Source organism: Nelumbo lutea, chromosome 4 (assembly GCF_056320005.1).
Source record: "Nelumbo lutea isolate HS-2025 chromosome 4, American lotus-T2T, whole genome shotgun sequence".
NCBI lineage: Eukaryota > Viridiplantae > Streptophyta > Magnoliopsida > Proteales > Nelumbonaceae > Nelumbo > Nelumbo lutea.
The window spans coordinates 65,130,759-65,154,239 of NC_142687.1; the positions used below are offsets into that span (position 1 = coordinate 65,130,759).

The 23,481-nt window shown below is 39.5% G+C and overlaps 1 protein-coding gene across 7 annotated transcripts in view; it reads left to right on the forward strand.

Moving 5' to 3' along the window:
• The first annotated feature begins 2,493 nt into the window (after nt 1–2,493).
• The window catches only part of LOC148860892 (nuclear pore complex protein NUP98A-like), a 30,038-nt gene continuing 9,050 nt past the window's right edge, over nt 2,494–23,481 (forward strand). The window contains exons 1-12 of one of the 7 annotated variants that reach the window (XM_088985699.1): nt 2,495–2,700; nt 2,904–2,959; nt 3,605–3,859; nt 4,388–4,954; nt 5,115–5,342; nt 5,449–6,095; nt 7,447–7,510; nt 7,590–7,650; nt 8,281–8,419; nt 8,802–8,918; nt 9,080–9,257; nt 22,554–22,616. In XM_088985699.1, the coding sequence (XP_088841825.1) occupies nt 2,941–2,959; nt 3,605–3,859; nt 4,388–4,954; nt 5,115–5,342; nt 5,449–6,095; nt 7,447–7,510; nt 7,590–7,650; nt 8,281–8,419; nt 8,802–8,918; nt 9,080–9,257; nt 22,554–22,616 (2,338 nt within the window). In that variant the 5' untranslated portion in view covers nt 2,495–2,700; nt 2,904–2,940. Of the gene's footprint in view, nt 2,960–3,604; nt 3,860–4,387; nt 4,955–5,114; nt 5,343–5,448; nt 6,096–7,446; nt 7,511–7,589; nt 7,651–8,280; nt 8,420–8,801; nt 8,919–9,079; nt 9,258–22,553; nt 22,617–23,481 lie in introns of all 7 variants that reach the window. The other 6 variants (XM_088985701.1, XM_088985698.1, XM_088985700.1 and 3 more) reach the window with 6 other exon arrangements.

Genomic DNA, 23,481 nt, shown 5'->3' on the forward strand with positions numbered 1-23,481 from the left:
TGATCTAATTTGCAGATAAGATAAGGGTTATCCTTTATTACTTAAAGGGACTTCCTATCCAAATATGATTTGGATTAGCAACTCTTAATGGGATTAGGAGCTGATCCCTTTGAGATTATAAAATGAGGAGGGGGCGACAACCTTTAGACATGCAACCAACACACTATTGTCTTCAGAGCTGAGATCACAAGAAGAGAAAATATGTACCCTGCGAATACTCTCTTGCCGCCTCCCTCCTGCAGCCGCCACCTCCAGTAGTTCGATCTTGATATCAATCTTTTGGAGAAAATATTGGTTGGAGTTGTATTCACAAGCCATCCAGTTGATTCTTGCAAAGGGTTAAGTTCTTTTGAAAGAACGCTGTTGATTCTGCTCCATCCTGCACTGTGCCATTTTCAGTGGGAGTAGATTTTGGATCCTTCCTTGGGCGTGAAAACCTCCATTGGGAGATACTTTTTCTCTGTATCAAATATAATCCCTTCCTACTCCTTTTGGTTCAGATCTGGTTCAGTTTATGGTTCAAGAATGATCATTGAAAATATGATTTTTTAAATAGGGAATTCGATTCCCAGTTGAAGGGAGAGAAAAATTTTTGAAATTTGCCCCCTTATTCTGCAATCTTTGGGCGTCCATGTGATGGATATCCTATTCCTTCAGAATGGGGAATACCAAATACCTATTTATAGTTGGGCATTCGTGTCCTAGATGGATAGGGCTTCCGGGATTGTTGAAATGGTGGCATTTGCCGAGGTCTTTAGGAAGTTCCCTCTTCCCTGGTGGAATCTGCTTCCTTGCCTGTGCTGGACATTCCTTCTTACTTGTACTCTTTCATTATGTGTGACATTGGCATGACCTGAAAAAGAGGCACAGAAATCACCACGTGGCATTCTTGGCCAACTTAACCATCACTCAAGAATTGCTAATCTGATCCAAATCCAATCAATTGAAATCTCTTAGTTTTAGGTGATCATACTTGGGACTTTTGTCTTATTGAATGAATAACCTATAGTTGCTACCTTCTAGGGAAAATAAGTTAGGTATTTTTGCTCCTGATTTAATTTCTAAATAAGCTAAGCTTACCTTGTTAGCAACACTATAATTAATCTTCATTACTTATTCAGTTATAAGGCATTATATTAAATATAGTCTCTATATCGTCAAATAGTCGTAGCCCTGGTAGGGGTGATCATTTCTACTAAGGCCTGCAAGGCAGCCAGCCTGCACATTATAGGAAGGCTTTTGCGTTTGACTTTTATAGGGCTTAATCGGACCCGTTCAAATTTTGATAAAAGCTATACCCAAACTTGACTCCATACATAATATTTTATATTATATAAATTATAATATTTAGTATAAATCATTATTTATATTAAATATATACATAATATATTTAATATATTATGAATTCCATGCTTGTTATACCAATTGTCTTAGAAAAACCAATTCCTCCTTCCAAACTGAGTTTAAGGCTCTGGTGAAAGAGTACAAATATAAATATGTTTCATGCAAATATAAAACTTTTGTATTATATTTTGTATTTTCACTCTTGTTGATCAGGCTTAATAACCTATCTCAACAGCCTTAGCAGCCATGTATTGAAAACATCTCTATTTTCCTTCGTGACAAGATGTTCCCGATATATAACTATAATGCTTGCTTGCTGTTAAGATTAGATCCGGTCTTAAATGGCAATTCAGATATCCTACCCACAAGAATCCAGTCTCTCTCCTTTTTTCTCTCTCTAGTGTTTGTATATTATCATTTATAGGGAGATGTTCCTATATTTGGTTGCAATGCAAATAATTTTTCATTAATGCAAAACAATAGCAGTGCAAATGATTTGAATATAAATTTTGACCTATTTTTGTTTTAGATTTTAACTTATTTTATTTGATTGGAATACAAATGAAGTAAATTAAGACATGAAGCAGAATAAAGTAAACTCCAAAAATAAAATTAAACAAAAATTTGTATTTTTTATATTTGCATTCTCATGCACTTGTGTTGGCAAATAAATTTACACTCTAATCAAAGGCAGCCTTAATGTACAGATGTAGTGAGGCGTGAGAAGGATTATTGTGGGTAGATCCAAATGGAGCCTAAACTACGCATTGACAAAACAATGGTTGTTGCTTCGAACCATTTTGCACATCGCTCGTGTCTACAAGGTCAAAACGGTATCAGGGGCTAACAGTTACCATTTTACGTGGCAAGGTTAACTCAACCAGCATCCTCCACGTGGCAAGAACAACAATTATTATTGTCTTGCCGAGATGCAATTCGGGTAGACCCATAAAGGGAATGTGTGAATCAAGTCACTGACCACATGTTGATTGTTGATACAACATTCTTCGCCCATTGATCAGAGCCGTTGATCAAATCAACAATTTGGCACGTCTTCCATACCCCTATCTAAAAACAAAAAGCCGACATATACGTAAATATTTCTCCAAAAAAGAAAAAATAATATTAATACCAAGAAGAAACAAAAGAAGGGCTTCTTCTTACCAAAAGTTTCAGTCTCCTTTCTTCCTCCCTCCCCCTCTTCTTTCCTGCATTAAACCCTCTGGATGTGGAATCCCCATTGTTTTTTTTTTTTCTCGTCCCTTCAACTGCCCTGGCCATGAGAGAACAGAAATAGAAACTCCTGCACCTTCCCCTTTACCGGTTCGATCCACTGCCTCTGAACCGCGTGAACAGGTGCGAGTCTCTAATGATCGAAATATAATAATTTCGTTTTCATGTAGGATGGCTAATTAGCGTTGGATTTAAGCACGCGTTAACCGATCGAATCAAGGAAGCTTGGAACGCATATAAATATCAGAAGATTCAGTTCGTATCGTATCACTCTACTTTCTCTGATTCATGCTCTCTCTCTCTCTCTGTTTATATCCGAATTGCAGAAACTAAGTCGATTCGGATTGAAGAACGTGAAGCCAAATGTTTGGTTCGAGTAACCGTAAGTCATCATTTATTGCATTTCGATTCATTTTGTTGTCGGGTTCAGCCTGTGTGTCTATTGGAAAGTTTGCTTGAATTCTTTTATGATATTTGCGCCTCTCTCTCTCTCACTCTGTACTTGTATATATTGGTTTGAAATTTAGCTAGTAATATCGAAAGGATTTTAGTGTTTCTTATGATTTTTGTACTTATATCGGTTGCATTTGTTATTTGTTGCGACGTCTCACATCGTCAATCTTTCGCCTTCCACCAATCGCTTTTCTTTTTTTTTTTGGTTTCTAGATTCACCTCTTTAAATTTGGTTGTAATTATGAATTTCAATGTTGCACGGTGGCAAATGTCTATTTTAGCAGTTCTTTCACCATTTTTTTTGGAAGTTTGGATTTTGGATGCATTCCAAATCTTGCTGCATGCCTGAATCTTTAGTTCACTTTTAACCAACTGTCGAGTGGGTATCTTTGAGTAAAAGGACCGTCAAAAGGATGTTTCTAGATTTTACATAAATATGGTTGCAACTTGTGTATCTTTCTTTTGGTGTGTTATTTCTCATGTGTGTTTCTGTTCTTGGAGAATTTTCTTTTTCAAGTTGTTTCCGGATTTTGTTGCTATAATTGATGAGTGTTCATTCACTGTCGTTTAACAGCTTTTGGGCAGTCTTCCAGCAGCCCGTTTGGATCCCAATCAATTTTTGGGCAGACCAGCAATTCTAACACCAATCCTTTTGCTCCCAAACCCTTTGGTAGTACCACACCATTTGGTTCACAGACAGGGAGTTCCATATTTGGTGGCACATCAACTGGTGTATTTGGAGCAACTCAATCTTCTTCACCTCTAAGTTCTACACCAACATTTGGTGCTACATCGTCACCAGCTTTTGGAAATTCAACGCCTACATTTGGTATGATTTGTGACATATTGTTGAGCTTTCATAATGTGTATTGTTATTGTTAGTTTTTTGATAATAAAGCAAGCATTTTTAACCTGTTATCTTTATCATTGGTCTGATTCTACTCTGTCCTGCACTGTGCCAAGGAACTGTCTGATAGTTTGGATATTGCGATATCAATTTTCATTATTTTCAATACATGAAACATTAATAGCATATGCGGGTATCTTACTTGTTTGTGCATAAATGTAAATAAAAGGCATCACTCCAAACCAGTATCCCAACAAATAAAATAAAATAAAATAAAAGTTTAACTTCCAACCCTAAGAGTGTATGAAACCCTCTAAAAAATTAGTTTGGTTTTGTTTTTCTAACATATATTTATATTCATTTTTGTCAGAATAGAACCTCTTTACCTACATTCATCAAATGGAGGAACTATTTGTTGTCATTTTGTGTATTTGTTATCCATTTATGTACTTTATTTGTTAAATAGCCTTTCTTGACTGGCAATTCTTTTACTTGTTCCTTCTTTTATAGGGTCTTCTATATTTGGGCAGAAGCCTGCATTTGGAGGATTTGGGTCAACTCCTACTCAATCAAGTCCATTTGGAAGTACATTTCAACAAACACAACCAGCTTTTGGCAGCAGTTTATTTGGTTCCTCTTCACCTTTTGGTGCATCAAGTCAACCTGCCTTTGGTGCTACAAGTACCCCTGCCTTCGGTGCTACAAGCAGCCCTGCCTTTGGTGCCACAACTACCCCAGCTTTTGGAAGCACAACAACACCAACATTTGGCAGTACAGGCACAACATTTGGTGTATCTAGTGCACCGGCATTTGGTTCTGCGGGAGCATTTGGGACTTCAAGCACCCCTGCATTCGGTGCTTCCAGCACTCCTGCATTTGGTGCTTCCAGCAGTCTCGCATTTGGTGCTTCAAGTTCTCCTGTATTTGGTGCTTCAAGTACCCCTGCTTTTGGTGCTTCAAGTACTCCTTCCTTTAGTTTTGGTTCAAGCCCAGCCTTTGGTCAATCAACTTCTGCTTTTGGTAGCAGTCCATTTGGGGCAACTACATCCCCTTTCGGAGCTCAGAGTTCTCCTTTTGGTGAGTGCTTTTCCTATATTGGTGGTTCTACAATTTGGAATGCCAATGGTGATTTGCATACTACTACAAAGGGGTTTAGGGAAAAATTTAGTGGGTATATTTAATGTCTTTTGTTCCACAAATACCTGGGTTTTGATATTTTGTTGAAATTTACATACAGGAGCCCAGACAACTACACCAACATTTGGAGGCACAGCATTCGGGCAGTCAGCTTTTGGAGCTCAGCATGGGGGAAGCAGAGTTACACCTTACACCCCAATAGGTGAGGTGGATGGCGGCACTGGTACTCAGCCCGCTGGAAGGCTGGAGTCAATATCTGCTATGCCCACCTACAAAGATAAAAGCCATGAAGAATTAAGGTGGGAGGATTATCAGTTGGGAGATAAAGGTATGCCTTATGTAGTGATATGAATGCCTTGAGATATTCTGCTTTTACTTTCATTATATGTATATTTCTAATTTTTATGCATTTGCATAAATATTTGACATTTCAGGTGGGCCAAATCCTGCTGGTCAGCCTACAGGTGCAATTGGTTTTGGTTCCCCTACTTCACAGCCAAGTCCATTTGGTGCTTCACCTACGTTTGGACAGTCTTCTGCAAATCCCTTTTCCACTTCAACATCTTCTAACCCATTTGCTCCAAAAACGAGTTTTGGTTCTTCAGGTTTTGGTACCTCATCTACTGCTGCATTCAGCTCATCACCTTTTGGCTCATCATCAACAACAAACCCATTTGGAACAGCTTCATCATCTACATCTATATTTGGTGCACCATCAACCCCTGCATTTGGAGCTAGTTCATCCCCATCTCTGTTTGGTGCATCAACAACATCTGCATTTGGGTCATCACCCTCAATTTTCGGGTCTTCTTCTGTTCCAGGAACGACTTCAACATTTGGTTCTGGCTTGACTTTTGGCAATACCCAGTCATCTCCATTATTCCAGTCTACAACACCTTCAATTGGGCAGACAAGTTCTGCTTTTGGACAGGCTACCTCTGCTTTTGGACAAAGTACAATTTCTTCCTTTGGTCAGCAAAGCATCTTCAGTACACCATCAACTGGTTTTGGAGGGAGCCTGTTCTCAAGCACCCCATCTATGCCTTCTACAAGCACTCCATTGGGTTTCAGTCAAACAACTGTAAGTCCCTTGGACAATTATAAACATGTTTATTTTTAACATCCTTAAATTTCTTATCTTGATGTTGCATATGAGAAAGGGGCTGGATGGGGAGGTTGGTTATGGTTGGGAAAACCTCGGCTTGCATCTTACTGAGTTAATTTTGGATTGTCATAAACCATACTGAATTTGCTATATATATGCAATCTGGGGGCTTAGTGCACCATGGAGAGGGTTACTGTTGAGTGTTGTCAATACTGCCTAGGGGTGTAAATGGATCGAATTCGAATCAGATTAAAAAATTCGATACTAGCAGGTAGCAGAATTCTGAGGTGAAGTCCATCCGTAGCCAAAGAGAAAGCAAAAGTGCCTAGGGGTGTAAATGGATCGAATTCGAATCCGATTAAAAAATTCGATATCTGAATTCGTTTCAATATCCAACGGATATTGAAAATTAATATTCGAATTCGAATCCACTTAAATATTCGAATATTCGATTTGATTCAAATTTGACTAATTAATTATTTTAGGTAATTAATAAATATATAAAATAAATATTTTATTTATATAAAGTATATAAATATATAAATATATAAATTATTTATATAATTTAATTATTATATATATAAATTATATAAAACATTTAAAAATTTTATATATTATATATAAGAAAATAATCGGCCGAATTCGGATATTTATCGAATCGAATAAGGTCATATCCGAATTCGAATCCGATTAGCTTTTCGGTATGAATAGGATATCCAAATTTGACTGGTTAGATATTTGAATTATCTGAATTCGATTTGATTATATCGAATCTCAAGTTCGAAATCGGATTTTTGAATACTGTTGACACCCCTAAAAGTGCCCCCAAAATCTAGACACAGAAGATCAGGAGATTAGTAAGTGGGTTAAAGTCTCACCATTGGGTCTCCTTTTTTGGAGCATATAACAAATGTTGATTTTGCTGAGGCCCACTTTCCAACAAAAAGCCTTAACCTTGTCCCTACTATATGGGGTCAGTTACATGAATCTTATTCTGCCATTGCATTCTGTTCAGTGCCATATCCATTGTTAATTTATGATCCTTTAAATCATTTCTAACTAGTTATATGGATTTGATAATCATAATCCATATAATAATGCCACAAGACTGTATATTAATGATGTGGCGACAAATTCTTCTTACAATCTTTTCGATGGTTATTCTTAAATTACTAGAATTACTTTTCCACCTTCTACATTTTATTTAATCCCTGTTAGGTTTAGTTATTGTTTTATTCTCATTCTAGGTTACATTACATTTTCATTTAGTAACTTTTTGGTTTTATATGTTTTTCATTTCTAGTCTTTTCTTTCTAATCCTTTTCAGCCAGCAGAACCTGCCCAGACAACTGGGGTATTTTCCTTCGGAAACTTTGGCCAGACACAAACAGGTATTTTAAGATAGCATGGTTTCTTCATCTTTCATATTTATTTATTTTTAACTAATGGCTTCAACTCTTTCTATTTCAGCAGCTTCAAGTGGCTTTGGTGGTGTGTCAAACATTTTTGGTCAGAGTACCTTTGGACAACCGTATGTTTTATCTCTTTTCTCCTCTCTCTCCTGACTATTTTCTAATTTTTGTCAACTGAAAAACTTGTATCAGTTTAGTTAGTTAGGGCCATCCAATGGATCGGTTTTAGTTTGATCCAGTTGAGTTGTGTCCAACCTACACCTCAACTTGTGCAACAGGATTGTTAGAGGTGGGTTGTGTGGAATCCTTAGTTCCTCCATATGGGGTTTGGCTACGTAAATCCTGTTCTCCTTTTCGCTCTTTTCAGTGTCATATCTGTTGTTAAATGCCCTCAAGTAATTGTCACTAGTTCAAGCCATTTCCTTTTTGGTCTGCCCCTAGCTCTTCTAGACCCTTCACCTTACAACAGGTCATTTCTTCTTACTGATGTTGTAGATGGTCAACATGTGTTTTTTTGGGTTGAGTTGTATTATGCATCTTGCATCTCCATAGTGTTAGTGGTGCATGAAAAGTTGTTTCCTTTGGTATTTCTAATCAAGTGATATCCTTCATATCTGAAATGAAAAATGCAAAGCACTTAACTAAAGATAGGATCTACTGATGTCGGTTTCTCTGTATTATGTTACATGGTTCTCTTTTTCTTTATTCATTTAATGATTCATACTTGTTCATATTTATATCTTTAACAGGTCCGCAACTCAGAGCACTGCTGTTGTTCAACGAGCACCTGTTGCCAATCCTTTTGGAACTCTTCCTGCAATGCCTCAGATATCTATTGGTCACTCTGGGTCTGCGCCCTCAATTCAATATGGAATTTCTAGCATGCCGGTATAGCTTGCCTACCCTAAAACTTGGTCTTTATGTAACAGGAGCTTGTTTGATCCTAAAATATATTATTATTAGGAAATGTGCTTTTGTTTCACTAGTCCCTGATGTTTTACATTTGTGGTTGTTTTTTTTGGGGCCTTTCACAACATTCTGCTTATAACCATTGAGGAAGGGTCTTCTTAGCTGCTATTTAGTAGATTTACTGCACAAGTTCTTTTTTCTTCTTTCTGGATGAGTAATCAAAAAGTTTTATTAACAAACTTAGAAGGATGTAGAAAAAAAAGGGAAAAGTAGATCTGGTGCATAAGCTTTATATGCATGTGCTGTTTTCATGTGATATTACTTTGCTTAATTCATTTAACTTGGCATCATTCCCAAACAGGTTACTGACAAGCCTGCTCCAGTTAGAGTTTCCTCCTTGTTAACTTCTCGACACTTGTCCCAAAGAAGGATTCGGTTGCCTGCAAGGAAATATCATCCAAAAAGTGATGGTCCAAAGGTAAGAATTTGGTTAAGGAAGCTTAATTGAAATTTTTTGTGGTACTGTTTTGGTAAGATAGCTCATCAGATTCATCCCAATTTGGGTCTATCTATATCTGGGGTCTGGTTCCAATATGAAAGCCATTTACTGGAAAAAAGCTTAATTGCTGTTTTATGCAGGTTCCGTTCTTTAGTGATGATGAAGAAGTGTCTGGCACACCAAAGGCAGATGCTCTTTTTATCCCAAGAGAAAATCCAAGAGCACTAGTTATTCGGTCGACAGACCAGTGGCCCTCAAGAACCAGTCTTGAGAAATCGTCTTTACTCAAGGAAGCAAATGGCCCTGTCCATGAAAATGGTAATCTTTTTTTCCCTCTTTTTTGGGTCTTTGCACCAAACCGGATAAACATGATGCAGTGTTGATCATGAATGGGGGAAGTGCTCAAAATGTGATTTGTGCATATTAGTGTTTTCAGGGTCTTGTTGATCTCACATAATCTCATTAACTGGTACTGTGTACAACGAGAAACTGTACAAAAAAGGACCTCAAAAAATGTCCACTCTAAAAAAAGTATGATCAGAGGTTACATCATTGAATTTTGTATGTATTGACAACCATCTCCTAATGGCATCTATGGCTGAATTGATGACCTCGGCTTCAGAAGTGGATGTCTGATCAAACAACCTTCTGTTTCTTTCTGACCACACAGCCCAGAGCACTGCTGGAGGAACAGAAGCCCAGCAAAGTCTCCCTTTTTTGGACAGTCCAGAAATCTGCCATTCTTCTGAAAGAGCTTTAACTGATGCTGGCATGCACCAGTTCAAATTCAGTGATTTCAAAATGCAGAACTAAACTTACAGTAGAGGAAAAGATGTCCAACAGACTCCACCTCCTCATTGCATAAACAACACCTGAGATATGGAATGCTCATTCCTTTTTTTATCAACATTTCCTTAGACAAGCATCTCTCGAAAGCTGCAACCCAAACAAAAAACTTAATTTTTGAAGGAGCTAGATTCCCCCAAATGGCCCGACTAGGAAAAGGATCTTCAGTCCTCCCCACTAGCTTATAATAGAAGGATTTAACTGTGAAGACCCCAGTTTTGGTCTTTTTTCAGCATTTTGCATCTTGGGAATGGAGATTCAGCAACCTGCTGAATTTCCCAGTCATTGAAGCTCCTTCTAAAAGAAGCAGACCAACACATGCTATTCTCCTAAAGTCTGAATGAGTCTGCTACTAAGGCTTCTTTATCTGAGGCCACATCGTATAAGTCAGGAAACAGCTCCTTTAGGGGCCTGCCACCAATCCAGTGGTCTGACCAGAATTTCACTTTTCTTCCATCTCCCACTTTAAATCTGATGCAGTCGGAGAACTTTCTAGCTGCCTTACATATTCTCTTCCACACTCCACATCCATATGTTTGAGGGGGTGGTCCAGCATCCCACCCATTGTTCCTTAGGCCATATTTATCCTCTATCACTTTCCTCCACAGATTATTTGGTTCTGTTGAGAATCTCCATAGCCAACTTCCCAATAAAGCTATATTGAACAGCTTTATTCCCAACTCACTAAATGATACTTGTGAAACTCTTTCCAGCCTTTCCAAAGAAAGTTTCTCGTCTTTTTCTCCATTTCCTTTGCCACCTCCGGTGGGATGGGAAAAAAGGTCATAAAGTAAATTGGAAGACTAGCTAACACACTTTTGATTAGTGTGGCCTTTCTACCTTTAGAGAGATATCTTAGCTTCCAAGTTGACAGTTTTTGATCCATTCTTTTTAGAACTGAGCCCCAAATAGCTTTAGAAGGACATTTAGCTCCAAGGGGCAGACCCAAGTAATTTGAGGGCAGCCTACCTACTTTGCATCCCAAAAGCTCAGCCAAGTCTTGAATATTAGGCACTTTCCCCACAGATATTATCACTTTTTGCTAAATTCACCTTCAGACCTGAAATAATCTCAAACCAGAACAGTAGATATTTCAGTTTTATAAATTGATCCTCTGAAGCATTGCAGAAAAGGAGCATATCATCTGCATGTTGTAACATGGGAATTTTTGTCCAATTAAGACATTCCTAGGGATAAAGAATGCATATATTTTTTATTTATATCCAGGAATAATTCTTCAATGAAGAAATTGCTATTGTAAGTTGAAGTTGTAGTTTCTCTAGCCTGTAGGCCATTTTACATTATGAATAGGCTACTTTGGCTTTAGGCAACCAAAAAAACTAGCATGTGATGTCAAACTGTTCTCAGTAATAGCAATCTTCTTCTATTATGCTAGGACGGAATATAAGCAAATACCAATTAGACTGCAGGATTGCCACTAAAATTTCATTTAGAAAGAGGGACATTTTTTTTGACGAGTAACTTCAATTTTATTATTTTATTTTATTTATTTTTTGATCAATAACACTTTCATTAATTCATCAGTAGAAAATTTACAAGTGGAAGTAGGGAATTAGCTGATCTCTTAATCCAACATGTCTTAATTTCCATCTCCTGCACCAGCCATTTGAATTTCCTCTTCTCATTGTTATACTTCCAAAGACCATTTTGTTCTTTGGTCAGCCACCTCTGAATCCCCTTCAATTATAAGTTTCTTGATGTTCAATTCCTTAGCTTTCCGGTCTCCTTCCATAACTGCACGTATCTCAGCTCTAAGGGAGTCTCCCACTCCAATTAGGCCTGAGAACATAGTAGAGATGACCCCATTTTCATCTCTAAAAACACCCTCGATCCCTGATTGTCCCGGGTTTCCCCTACTGCATCCATCAAAGTTTAATTTCAAGAATCCACTAGGTGGGGGGGTCCAAGCCACACTCATTACTAACTTGATCTGCGTGCAACTTGCAATTTCACCCCACTTCCTCAACATGTCATCCATAGTGTAATCTGTGAATATTTCTAGAGATTTCAGCCACTGTACAACCCTAACCTGTATGATAGCCCTCAAATCTGTTGTCCCTCTCTGAGTTTCTGAGAATATCCTAGAGTTCCTTTCTTCCCACAATGTCCAACATACTGCAGCCCTTAGTCCTCTCCACATTGTCCTTCCCCTTTTTAATCGCCACCTGAAGGAGGGGGCGAAAAGGCCCTACATGTCTGATGGGGGATTCCAGCTGCATCCAAATAAGGAGAAAGCCCAATTCCACAATGACCTCGCGAAGTGGCACGACACCATTAGGTGAAAACCAGTCTCCCCATCTGCTTTACACAGAACACACCACTGAGGTGACAAGCAAGTATTGGGTCTCTTCTTTTGGAGTAGATCACCGGTGTTGATTCTTTCCAGATAGGCTTCCCAACAAAAACGACCAACCCTAGGAGGTATAGCTCTGCACCAAACCTCACCAACAGGAAAAGGGGACAGGGTAGGACTGGTGGACTGACTTAAGACTTTGAAGAACGAAGCACAAGAGAAAATGCCATTGGGGTTAGGTGTCCAAATTCTAGAATCCATTCTAGTGGGGTCTAAGACAACGTTATCAAGAAGTGCAAGAAGGCTCGAAATACAGTCGAAATTTGAATCCCTCAAATCCCTTCTTAGACCCAAGTTCCACCCAATCCCAGAAGTGGAAGAGGGCAGGGTGGTGAAAGACGAGATCGGCTCATTTTTCAAATCAGAAAGAGCGTACAAAGACGGAAATTGATCCTTTAGAGGGGTGCTCCCCACCTAGGTTTGTTCCCAAAATTTTATGGAGTTATCGGAATTCAAGTCATACCTGATATTAGGAATGAAAACTGGAAGCAGGTCATGAATGGCTTTCCAAGGAGAGTTGCTTGTGATCCTAGCTCTGATTCCAACGTCCCATCCGTTGTGCTCCATCCCATGAATACTTGCCACTATTCTAGCCCATAGCATCTCCTCCATAGGAAACCTCAACAGCCACTTCCCCAGCAGAGTCATATTCCTTCTCCTAATACTCCCAAGCCCCAAACCACCACACGACTTACTCCTGCACACTATTTTCCAGCTAACTCTATGATCCCTCTTCTCTTCTCCCGGCTCCCACAAGAAATCTCTCATTAACTTCTCTAATCTGTTAGCAATCTTCATTGGATTTTAAACACCGACATGAAGAAGATGGGTAAGTTAGCAAGCGTGGCCTTAATTAATGTAATTCTCCCGCCAAGAGAGAGGTAATTCTTTTTCCAGGATACCAATCTTTTTTCAAACCTTTCCATCACCGGGTTCTAGAAGCTCTCTCTCGTGGGATTATCACCTAATGGTAATCCTAAATAGTTCAGAGGCCACCCCGTGACTTCACACCCCAGCACTTCATCACTCTCCCTGATCTCTCCCTCCTCCAAATTCACCTCCACTACACAGCTTTTCCCAAGGTTAACCTTCAAATTGGACAATTGCTCAAACAGTTGTATCACCGACTTTAAATTCCTGATAAACCTCACATTACCACCTTCACAAAATAGAATCGTGTCATCAGCAAATTGTAAATGTGTGAGGGGGGTTTCCATCCTCCCAACCCTTCGGCCTCTAATGAGCCCCCTAGAATCTGATCTGTGAATCAATTTCCCCAAAACCTCTGCAATTAAAATGAACAAGAAAGGAGAAAGGGGGTCTTCTTGTCTTATACCCCTACTGGCTGGAAAGAAATCTACCACTGTCCAATCCAAAGAGAACAGGAATCTATCCAACTTAGAGCAAATGGGTCTAGATTGGAGATTTGACCATGTAAATGCCTTATGCGCTAGGGGAATCTCTTTAAGCTCAAAGGCATCTACAAAACTGTTAAACTTCCTCATGCTTTTTGTCACCCTTTGGTTAATCTTATTGGACTCTTCCGAGAACCTTATCACATTGAAGTCCCCACCCATGCACCAAGGCCCATCCCACAAACCTCTAACATCAGCCAGTTCCTCCCACAGCTCCTTTCTCTCTCTGTAATCATTCGGTCCGTAAACATTTGTGAGCACCCACATATAATCATCCTCTTGCTGCTTAAACTTCATGGAAACCGAGTACTTTCCGATCAACTCCTCCATCCCTTCAACCACATCCCTCTTCCACATTGTTACAATCCCCCCGAAAGTACCCCACGATGGAGCCGCCACCCAACTAATCCCCCTGGCTTTCCATACACTCCTTGCCCATTTGTCACTAAACTCCATTCTCTTAGACTCTTGCAACAGCACAATGTCTGGGTTATACCGTCTTATTACCTCTTTTATTGTTGCTCTCTTCTTTGCACTCCCAATTCTTCTCACATTCCAACTAAGAATCTTCATTCCGCTTCTTTTACAAGCCCCTTGCCACCTACCCGCTACTTTCCCCCCTTCCTTCTATCTCCTTTTACCTCGAGCTTCTTGTCTCCTTCTACATCTCTCTTTAGTCTCTCTACTTCACTCAACCTCCTCTTCTTTGTTATGATCTGCATCTTCCTCTTCTGTAAGCTTTCTTTCAACTCGTTCAAATCCTCCAGCCTATAACCCCAACTTCCCTACAATTTTTGCTATCGTGTCTTCTCTCACCGATTCCACCACCCCTACCCTTCCTACAGAATTCCCTTCATCTCTGTCCACCTGCCTTTCCTTCCTCTCCTCTAGTCCCACCTTAGTTCTTTCCTCTCCAACCTTCCTCCCCTTACTGTTACCTCCCTCCTTCCTTGCTTTCTCCCCGTAACCCTCTCCATCTCTACCCTCATTCCTGTCCCTCCTCTCTTCCTTCTTCCCCTTCCCTCCTCCATATCAGCTGCCCTTCCACATCCTTAAACACTCTTTCAATGATTTCCCGCACTTGTCCACTTCTATACCTTTCTTCTCGCACCTTCCCGCAATCCTTCCTTCCCCTCTCCCCCCCCTCAGAGAGCCCGCCTACTAGCTCGGCAGCATATTCATGGGCTACAGGACATGGTACAGGAACGGAATCTGGAACCAAAGACACAGGAGACACATTAGTATCACAAACCAAAATCACATGGTTACCTGGGACTGAAGGACAAGCTAGAATAGGACTGCTCCCAGCCTCCTCTTGTTCCGAAGGTTGGTAACCAATTGTCTTCCTGAGTTGGTTGGGAAGTACTTCTGTCCTTTGGTCAATTTGGTGATCTTTCCACTCTACCCCTGGGTCACCCCTAGATAGCATATTCCTGCTCTGCTTCCGGTTCTCCTGGTTTTCCCCTTCTGAAAAACCTTGCGCACTCTGTGGTCTTGGGAATGAGATAATCCGATTGCAGTCTTCATCTTGGAATAATCTTGCATTATTCCACCCTTCCATATCACCTCCAGCACAACTGCCTTCATCGTTTACATTGCCCACGCTAGAGCTATCGACAGAAAGGTCCTCCGGTTCACCATCGTCTTCACCGCACTGCACCCACCCTTCAAACTTCTCTTTCTTCTCTTCAGTTCTTCCCCTAGTGAAACTTAGCTCCGGCCTCTCTGAGAAGCCTCGCACGGGGCTAAGATCCTTCAAGCTGCGTCGGGAGACCCACTGTAACGCCCTCTTCTTTCCTGGTTTCCGACGCTGCGCGCATTCCCCCTTTTGGCTCGCGGCTGGGGACGATGATAGACCGAAACCGATGTCTATCATAGTCGAAACCCCAGTCACGTGTTTCTTTAGTGGCTCACGTGCCTTATAAACAAACTGGGTCGGGCCCTCTGGCCTGTTTGGGCCTTTAAGAATACCATTAGCCGCCCATATGGGCTTTTGCTTTGTCCCATTTGTAAGCACCCGTGAGCTCACGTGACTTTTAAGAAGGTCACGCGCGTCCAGCCTTGACCCCGGTTTGGTTCTAACAGGTTTAAGTTCAAATCTTCCTTGGCCCAACCTCTTTTCCCTGTTCAGAACAGTCTTGGCGCCAGTTACAACCTGTGCAAAGGACCTGCCACCCTCCAGACTGCTCACTTCTTCCACACGCGAAAATCCCACCCCCTGCCTACTACCCTTTTGTTTCTCCAGCAAATGTTTTTCCAATTTAGTGAAAGTGCTTTTCTTGTTTGAATCCTCCAACCCTTTCTTGCCACGCAGCTCTTCTTCAACCTTCTCATCTCCCTCCATACGAGCCTCTTTCCAAAGCATCGATTCAGTGGATGAAGCCAGCCACACTGAGTAGCACTGCCTTTCGACTAGCACCTCTATCTTCCGAGGTATCTCCTCAGGTTTTACTCCATTCAATAAAATGGAAGCTGAATGAAGGTCTCCCCAAAAGGCCCCTCCATACGAGCCTCTTTCCAAAGCATCGATTCAGTGGATGAAGCCAGCCACACTGAGTAGCACTGCCTTTCGACTAGCACCTCTATCTTCCGAGGTATCTCCTCAGGTTTTACTCCATTCAATAAAATGGAAGCTGAATGAAGGTCTCCCCAAAAGGCCCCTCCTAGTGATCCTCCACACATCAAAGCAATGGCTTCAGCAATTTCTTGCTTCCACAAATGAAAGGGAAGGCCTAACAGACGCACCACCACTCCATCTTCAACAAAGAAATCTTTGGAGTCTGATCCTGGACACCATCTTGAAACTGTGAAATTTCCAAGCTTAGCTTGGATGTTTAAAGCCTCAACTTCTACTCTGTTCTCAAGCAAATCCAGCAAAGCCTTGTTCTTCTCAAAGGATGTTAAAATAAATGTGCTCTTCAACTTTAACCTTGCTGTTAACAGATCTGCAACTTTCCTCCAGTCAAGAATGGGAGCTGAAGCTTCAACTATCAATTTACTTTCCCAATCCCCTCTCTGTATGTTTACTCCCATTCTGTAATTGCCTACCCCAGCTAACACTAAAGGAGTCTCTTGCTTAGTCTTGTTCACCATACTACTAGACCTGCTTATCTTCCTTTTTGCTATTGCTTCTCTTTTTACACTCATGCGTTTCAGCAGTTCACATAAGGTGCCAAGAACTGCCTTCCAGCCCTGACTCTTCCTTCCTTCTGGAAAGCAGATCATCTGCTTTCTACCCTTGCCAAAAAATTCTGTCAAGGAGATAAAATAACCTTTAAGGTTTCTCTTACACTCTACAACCACCCTTCTTCCTGATTCTGAGAAAAGCTTTTTCCAACTATTTTGCTTGCCTTTGTTACTTGCACCTTCCACAAACTCCTTGAGCCCTTCAATTACCCCCAGTCCTTCTAACAGCACCATCCCTCTCTTTGCTTCCCTGATAGGAGTTCCTTAGATTCAATCTTCAAAAATTTTTTCCAATGGCCTACCTCCACAAATTCTCCCATCTCAGCTCCTCCCCCTCTCCCCATCTCACCCTCTCAGTAACCTTCTCTTTGCTTCACCCTCTCACCCTCTCACTCTCTATCCTTTACCAAAAACATCTTTCATGGCCAAAACTACTTCAGTAACACCAATAGCTTTGAGAGCTTCTATCTGGGACAAATTCAACAATCTATTGTTTGAATCATGATTATCATCAACTTCAATTTTATTATAAAGTCAATATATGCATAAATGCATGGAACCCAAAGGGAAGTGTGAGATTCACCTCTTTAGATTGTTAAAAATCAGAAAAAACATTACAATTGAGCCCAATACAAGTGATAGTAAAATTTATCATCACTTAAAAATTATGAATTTATGGTAAAAATGATTCATAGGCCCAAGTGAACAGACAATGAGGAGCGAGGCAAACGAAAGGCATTCTTTACTGCAGCATGTCACAAGTATTTACCTTACCAAGAAAAAATTCCAAGCAGAAAGTTTGAATTTTGAGCGGGATAGGCATACTCCAAGTTTCTTTAACTGAGAATCCCACCTATTGGAAGTCCACCCCTTGGTAGCTGATAAATTACATTAAAGCTGCATTGTTTGTGGTTGACAAAAGAGCAAATCTGTTGTAATGGTATCACTGTCGTTTCAAGAGGAAGGCAACTGATTAAGCAAACAAAATGATTCTAGGCTAATGGTTCTTTACAAAACAAAGCAAAACATCTATGAAGCACTTGAACTGATTTAAGTAAGGAAGATGATTCTGTGCAAAATGGATTTTTACAAAAAAAACATCCTTGTCTCCTTGAAGCACTTGATCACATCACCATAATGCAAAACAATGATTAGCCTTTAATTATTGGCCCGGACAAAAGGCTCTTATAAGATAATCTACCATTTTTACGTACCTATGATCCCTGCATCCTTTCCCTTATCACTTTCTTTATCCAGCTTGTTGTTATCCATCTAAACCATCATCATTTTTTTGATAAGTAAAAGAAAATATTATATTAAAGGGAAAACAGAAAAGGAATACAACCGAATCAGGTGTTAAGATAACACCCCACAAGCCCTACAAGGCCTCCAACCCAATTCTAAAACAAACAAACATACAAAAGGCAAGCTCAATAGGCGACACTTATACCTCATTCACACAATGTGGCAGTGGAGCACAATTACTCTTAAATCTCTCCAATCTCTTCACAGCTTCCTTCCTTGTCCCAATTTTCTCCTTCAAGAGCGTCTGCCAGTCTCCTCGCATTTTCTTCTCTCCTCTTCCTTTCAAAGGCTTCCAAAGCTTTCCTAACAATACTTTCCCCTCCCAAAAAGAATAAGCCTAGAGACTTTCTGATTTCCACTTCTCTATCAACTAAGCTCTTCAAATTCTCTAAACCATCATCATACTCAAGTGAAACAAGGCTCAAGTAAGTGGTTGAACATGAAGATGCAGTTCTTTTTGTTTTCTAGGTCAAATTAAATAGTACTTCACTACAACCAGGAGGAGACCTTACCAACCAGCTAGCTGGCACCTTGCAAGGATAGGGCTCACCTTCACCATGAAACCAACAAATATAGATCTTTTTGTTTACTGGATCAAATAAGACCAGCCTGCCATTTTGTGCAAGGCTGTGAGAATGTGTACTTCATAAATAAAATGATGAAAGATTACCAATCAAAAGAGTGGAAAAGAAGAAAAAGATAAAAGAAGTAAGGTTGGAACTGGATAAAATGCTAATGTTTGGTAGGTTAAAAGTATAAAAAAGAAAAAAATAGGATATACAAGGAACTGTCATTTTTCGTTAGATAAAAGGGTAGTCGACCAAGTACCAAACAAAAGTCATCTGAAGTATATCTTCCCATTCATTCTTTATTATACAAGGGATGTATATATAACATGAAATAAATGGATCCTTACTCATTAAAAAAAATAAATTGATACTTATGAGGCTTATGCCCCATGCTTCAAGCAAGTGGAATGCCTCGTGTCATGCTTTTGTTTCTGAAAATTTGACATGAGTTTGTATGTTGTGAGCATGTTTTTGATTTGCTAAGTTTTCTTTCTTTATTCTATTTAATGCAAAGAATGCATCAGCACTGCCTCAATGGGATGGTTCAAAACTTTAAGTTTCTGATTGCATCAATGCTAGTTCATAATTCCAGGACCAAATGCCTCACTTTAACTTGCTTGTGTTTCTCTCTCACATCCTCGATTGTTGTTTCTCTTCTGTTATCTCACAAATCTTCTTTGTAGTTGTTGAGGTCAAATCTGGTGTATATTCTGTTATCGGTGTATGTGCTATTGTTCTTTGAAAAATTTGGGCTATATTTAATCAGTAAGCTTCATGGCCATTGGTTAGTAGGTGAAGCTGGGTTTCAACCCCAGGTATTAGTCCCCGATCTGATTTTATCAACTATAGTGCAAGTGTGCTTTGTTCTGGGCATTCCAAAATAGTGGAGGTAATGTTGAGGGTGACGATGATAAGTTCTGTTACCTGGGAGTTATGGCTATGTTTGATACTCAAGAAAATGCCTCAAAAGATAAGAGAATAAAAACTTAGGAAAAGAAACACAATATTCTGAGTTTTCTGACAATTAGTTGTCAAAGAACAAGTCAGAAATTTGAGATCTTTTTAATACTTAGAACTGCAGGACCCATTTTAATGTTGAAATGGTGGTCTCTAAATGATATTTAACAGTTGTTTTGTGAATGCCACTGATTTTCTGTCAGCCTTTTTGGAAAACATGAAAAATTTAAGGGTAAACGTAAATTACAGGGAACTAACCTGTACTTTGGGGGTAGTGACACTTAAGGGCACAAACTTTCATTTGTGACAGAGGGCTACCCTGTACTTTCAGATTCCAACACTCCGCTCCCTCGTTAATGGATGTGATGGTAAGGGCAAATTTACTAAAATGCCCATTTGAGGTAAACTCAATTCTTCCCCTCTGTTTCTTCTGAAAACTGTACTTTCATATTGCAAAACTTCACTCCCTCTCAAAAGTCAAAACTCGGTTTGCCTGGTCTTTGTTCACAGGCTCAACTCCTTTTTTTCTCTTCTCCTCCTCTCTGCTGCCACCACTAAATCTGCACCACTTGCTCCATAACCAAACTAACATGGTTGAGAAGGAGAGCTGGTTCGCCTCCTGCCTCCTTCCTTTTCCTTGCTTCCTTCCTCCCTCCTGCTTTCTCTGTCATGAGCTTATAACAGAACCCATAGCAGGTAACTACCACCAGTTCATAGTCCAGTCACACCCTGCTCCTTTCTCTTCTGTCTCTTCTTTTTCTTCTCTTCCCCGTCTTTCCCCTTTCAGTTTTCTGTTTCTTCTCCATTTCTCATCCTTTTTTTTAAAAGAGGTAATGTATGAATTTCTTCTCATCCTTTTCTCTTCACCAGTTACTGTTTTTTGAAGAAATGTATGGACCAGTTACAGGCAATCAAACAAGCAAGTATCATTTGCTGTAACTTTTATCAATTGATCTTACAAATTGTATAAGAAATGTTACACCTGGATGATGAGTCAATTTTGCCTCTTCAATGCTCTTTCTTGGGGGCTAGCAGGATTCCGTCTAGCTGAAACTACCAGACAAAGCCATTTAGAATTTATAGTAACTCATCAGCTAGCATCTTCTAACAGATCTATCATACCTAAAATATCACAGCAATTGATTGAATGAGTTTTGTAGACTCATCGGAGTATTAAATTCTTGTTACTTACATGATGCCTACAGAAATCTTTGCTGGATAAATCATATAGGAAGGCAATCAACAGCTACCTGCATTTTAAGGCGGTGAAATAACTTGACAACAAAACCAAGACCTATCAAAATAGAATGTCGAGTGTGGCTCAATCAGTTTGAATTTCAGTTAATTGAACCTTAAACTTGGGGCTTAACATGGTCCAAATATTGAGAGGAACAAATTGACAAAAGGAGCTGTAAGAAAAATAAGTTTGGAGGATGACATCTTGAGAAATTCTTGAATGGTAGCTTGCTTTGAATGACCACATACTGCATATTAGAGCCAAAGTCATTAACAAGAATCAAGTTACAAATGCCATCTCTTTAACTGCCAGCTTCCCTCTACCACGGCCTGTTGTGAACTTAAGCTATATGGGGCTTGACTAACAACATGCTTATCTTCTCTTTGAAGCATGGGCCTAAACCAAACGCTTGAATTAACAAGGTAGCTGTTCCTTCAGTTCTTCAAGCCTGTGCTGAAAAGCCCAGTCTAACATGGGAGAGCTTTGTTTTTTTATCTGAATTGAGTTAGTGCTTCCGTTTCCTTCTTTTCTTCTACTCTGTTTTCTTCAACCAAATCTGTGCAGCCACAGACCATCAGCCACCATTGGAGACCCATGTTCAATACACAGTCTCATCTCTCCTGTCCAAAACGATGATCACCCCAGCAGAACCAGGTTTCTCTTCCATCCTTCATTCCAAAAGAGAGCCTCATTCATGATGTCAACCAAAACTGGAAACATCTCCATTATAGCCAGAATCAAAGCATCCGAGTTAATCCCTTCAAACAATAAAAGATCCAGGCCCCTTACATCTTTTTCCTTCATTTCTACCCCCTCCCCTTCTGTTCAAAGATTGAAAACAAGCCAAAACCTACCTGTTATTGGCTCTCCTCATTCCATGTTTAAGCTCGGTTAATGCATTCACCTAGCCTACACTGGTACCTCCACTCTGTCCACTATTGGTGGTTGGAAGAGACCCTGCTAAACCACCACTCATTTCCTTCTATAACCAGTTGGACACCAACCCTATTCAAAGGCTCAAACCTATAAACCAAATATGAAGCCATGATCTGTTACTGCCCCTAACAGTCTTGCTCTTGTTCGGTTTCCAATCGAAAATCTCTCACTGCCACCTCATTCATGTTAAACTCGGCCCTCACAATCTAGCGGTAGCAGGCTAGCAGCTAAGAAGGCAACACGAGGGGATCCAATGACCACCTTTTTTATGCTTTTTATTACAATGGCTAGTCACATAAACAAGGAAAGAGTAGTTTAGGGTTTTTTAAATGTTTAAAGCTGCACATAATATCACATGTGAATCTTCTCACTCCTTACCTGACGGAATGCTAATGGAGGGAGTAAAGTGTTGGAATCTGAAAGTACAGGGTAGCTCTCTGTCACAAGTGAAAGTTGGGCCCTGAAGTGTCACTATTCTTTTTATTTCTATCACTTTTTTTTCAGTAGATTTTTAGATGAAAGAAATAACTGCTGAGTGTCAGATGATTCAATGGAATTAATAAAGTTTGTCTGACCTATATTTTGTGAGGATCAAATAGAGGCACTCTAATAAGAGAGTGCCAGAAAATTCTTTCTAGATTTTAACTAAATTCTTGTGTTTCCTGGTCAACCAGACAGCCTATATTTGCACTTCCATTTACAATTTTCTTTAGAGGATGAGATACTCTTAGGTTCATGCCTGATTGTCTTTCTTTCCTCTTCTTTTTGACATGATACTCTGTCATTCAGGAAAAGCATCTGCAGAGGTGTCTGCTCCTTTCACAAATGGCTTTATATCACAGGATAAAGATAGTAAGCACTAAGCACTTGGCTTTATTATGCTCCTCCATATTCAGATCTCACCTCTTGTTTTTATTTATTCTTTTTTAATGTTCTCTTTTGTGTTTATTTTCCTGTTAGTGAATCTTTAAGTTGTTTATTTGCTTCTTTGGTTCGTGTTTTGGTGAGTTTAAAGGTGTAAAGATATGGCAAAGTGGGAGGACAGAAACTTTATTTTTAAAATTTACTTCTGCATCAACTGAGAATGCGAAGTTAGTTGTTGATGGTTGAGAGGTGTTAGCTTGATATCTGGGCATTTTTGCCCCCGATGAAGTATCCTAGAGTATGCCTGGAATCTCCAGAAAAATCAACCACAAAGATACTTACATAAAATAACTAGATTAATTCTATGCAATGTAAGGTAAGATGTATATACAACACAATTATAAAAGCAAGGAAATAGTTATAGAATAAATGAAGATATAGTCTACAAGAGTAAGCTTTTTATTTATTTTTACAATATTCCTATGCAAACTCCCCTAGCAGTAGCACTAAGGATTAGCAAGAAGTTCAATTTTTTATTGCAAGTATTGGCTGTTTCTATTTGATGGAAAAATTATTAAAAAGGAAGGAGTTTAATTTACAAGTAAAATGGAGCCTCTCCATAACCCAAAATTGTTAGATAAAGTTGTATCTAGAAGTAGCATTAATAAGCATTACTTTACCTCATTGAAAAGGGAAGTAGTACAAAAAAAGAATAAACAAAACTGAAAATCTACAAAATTGGTGACTGAAAAATGAAAAAGAATTTAAAGAGAAAGTGAGTGAAGTCAAATTTAAATCATATGACGAACTCTATCATAACCTAGGCACCAAAGAAGGAGAAAAATGGAATTTA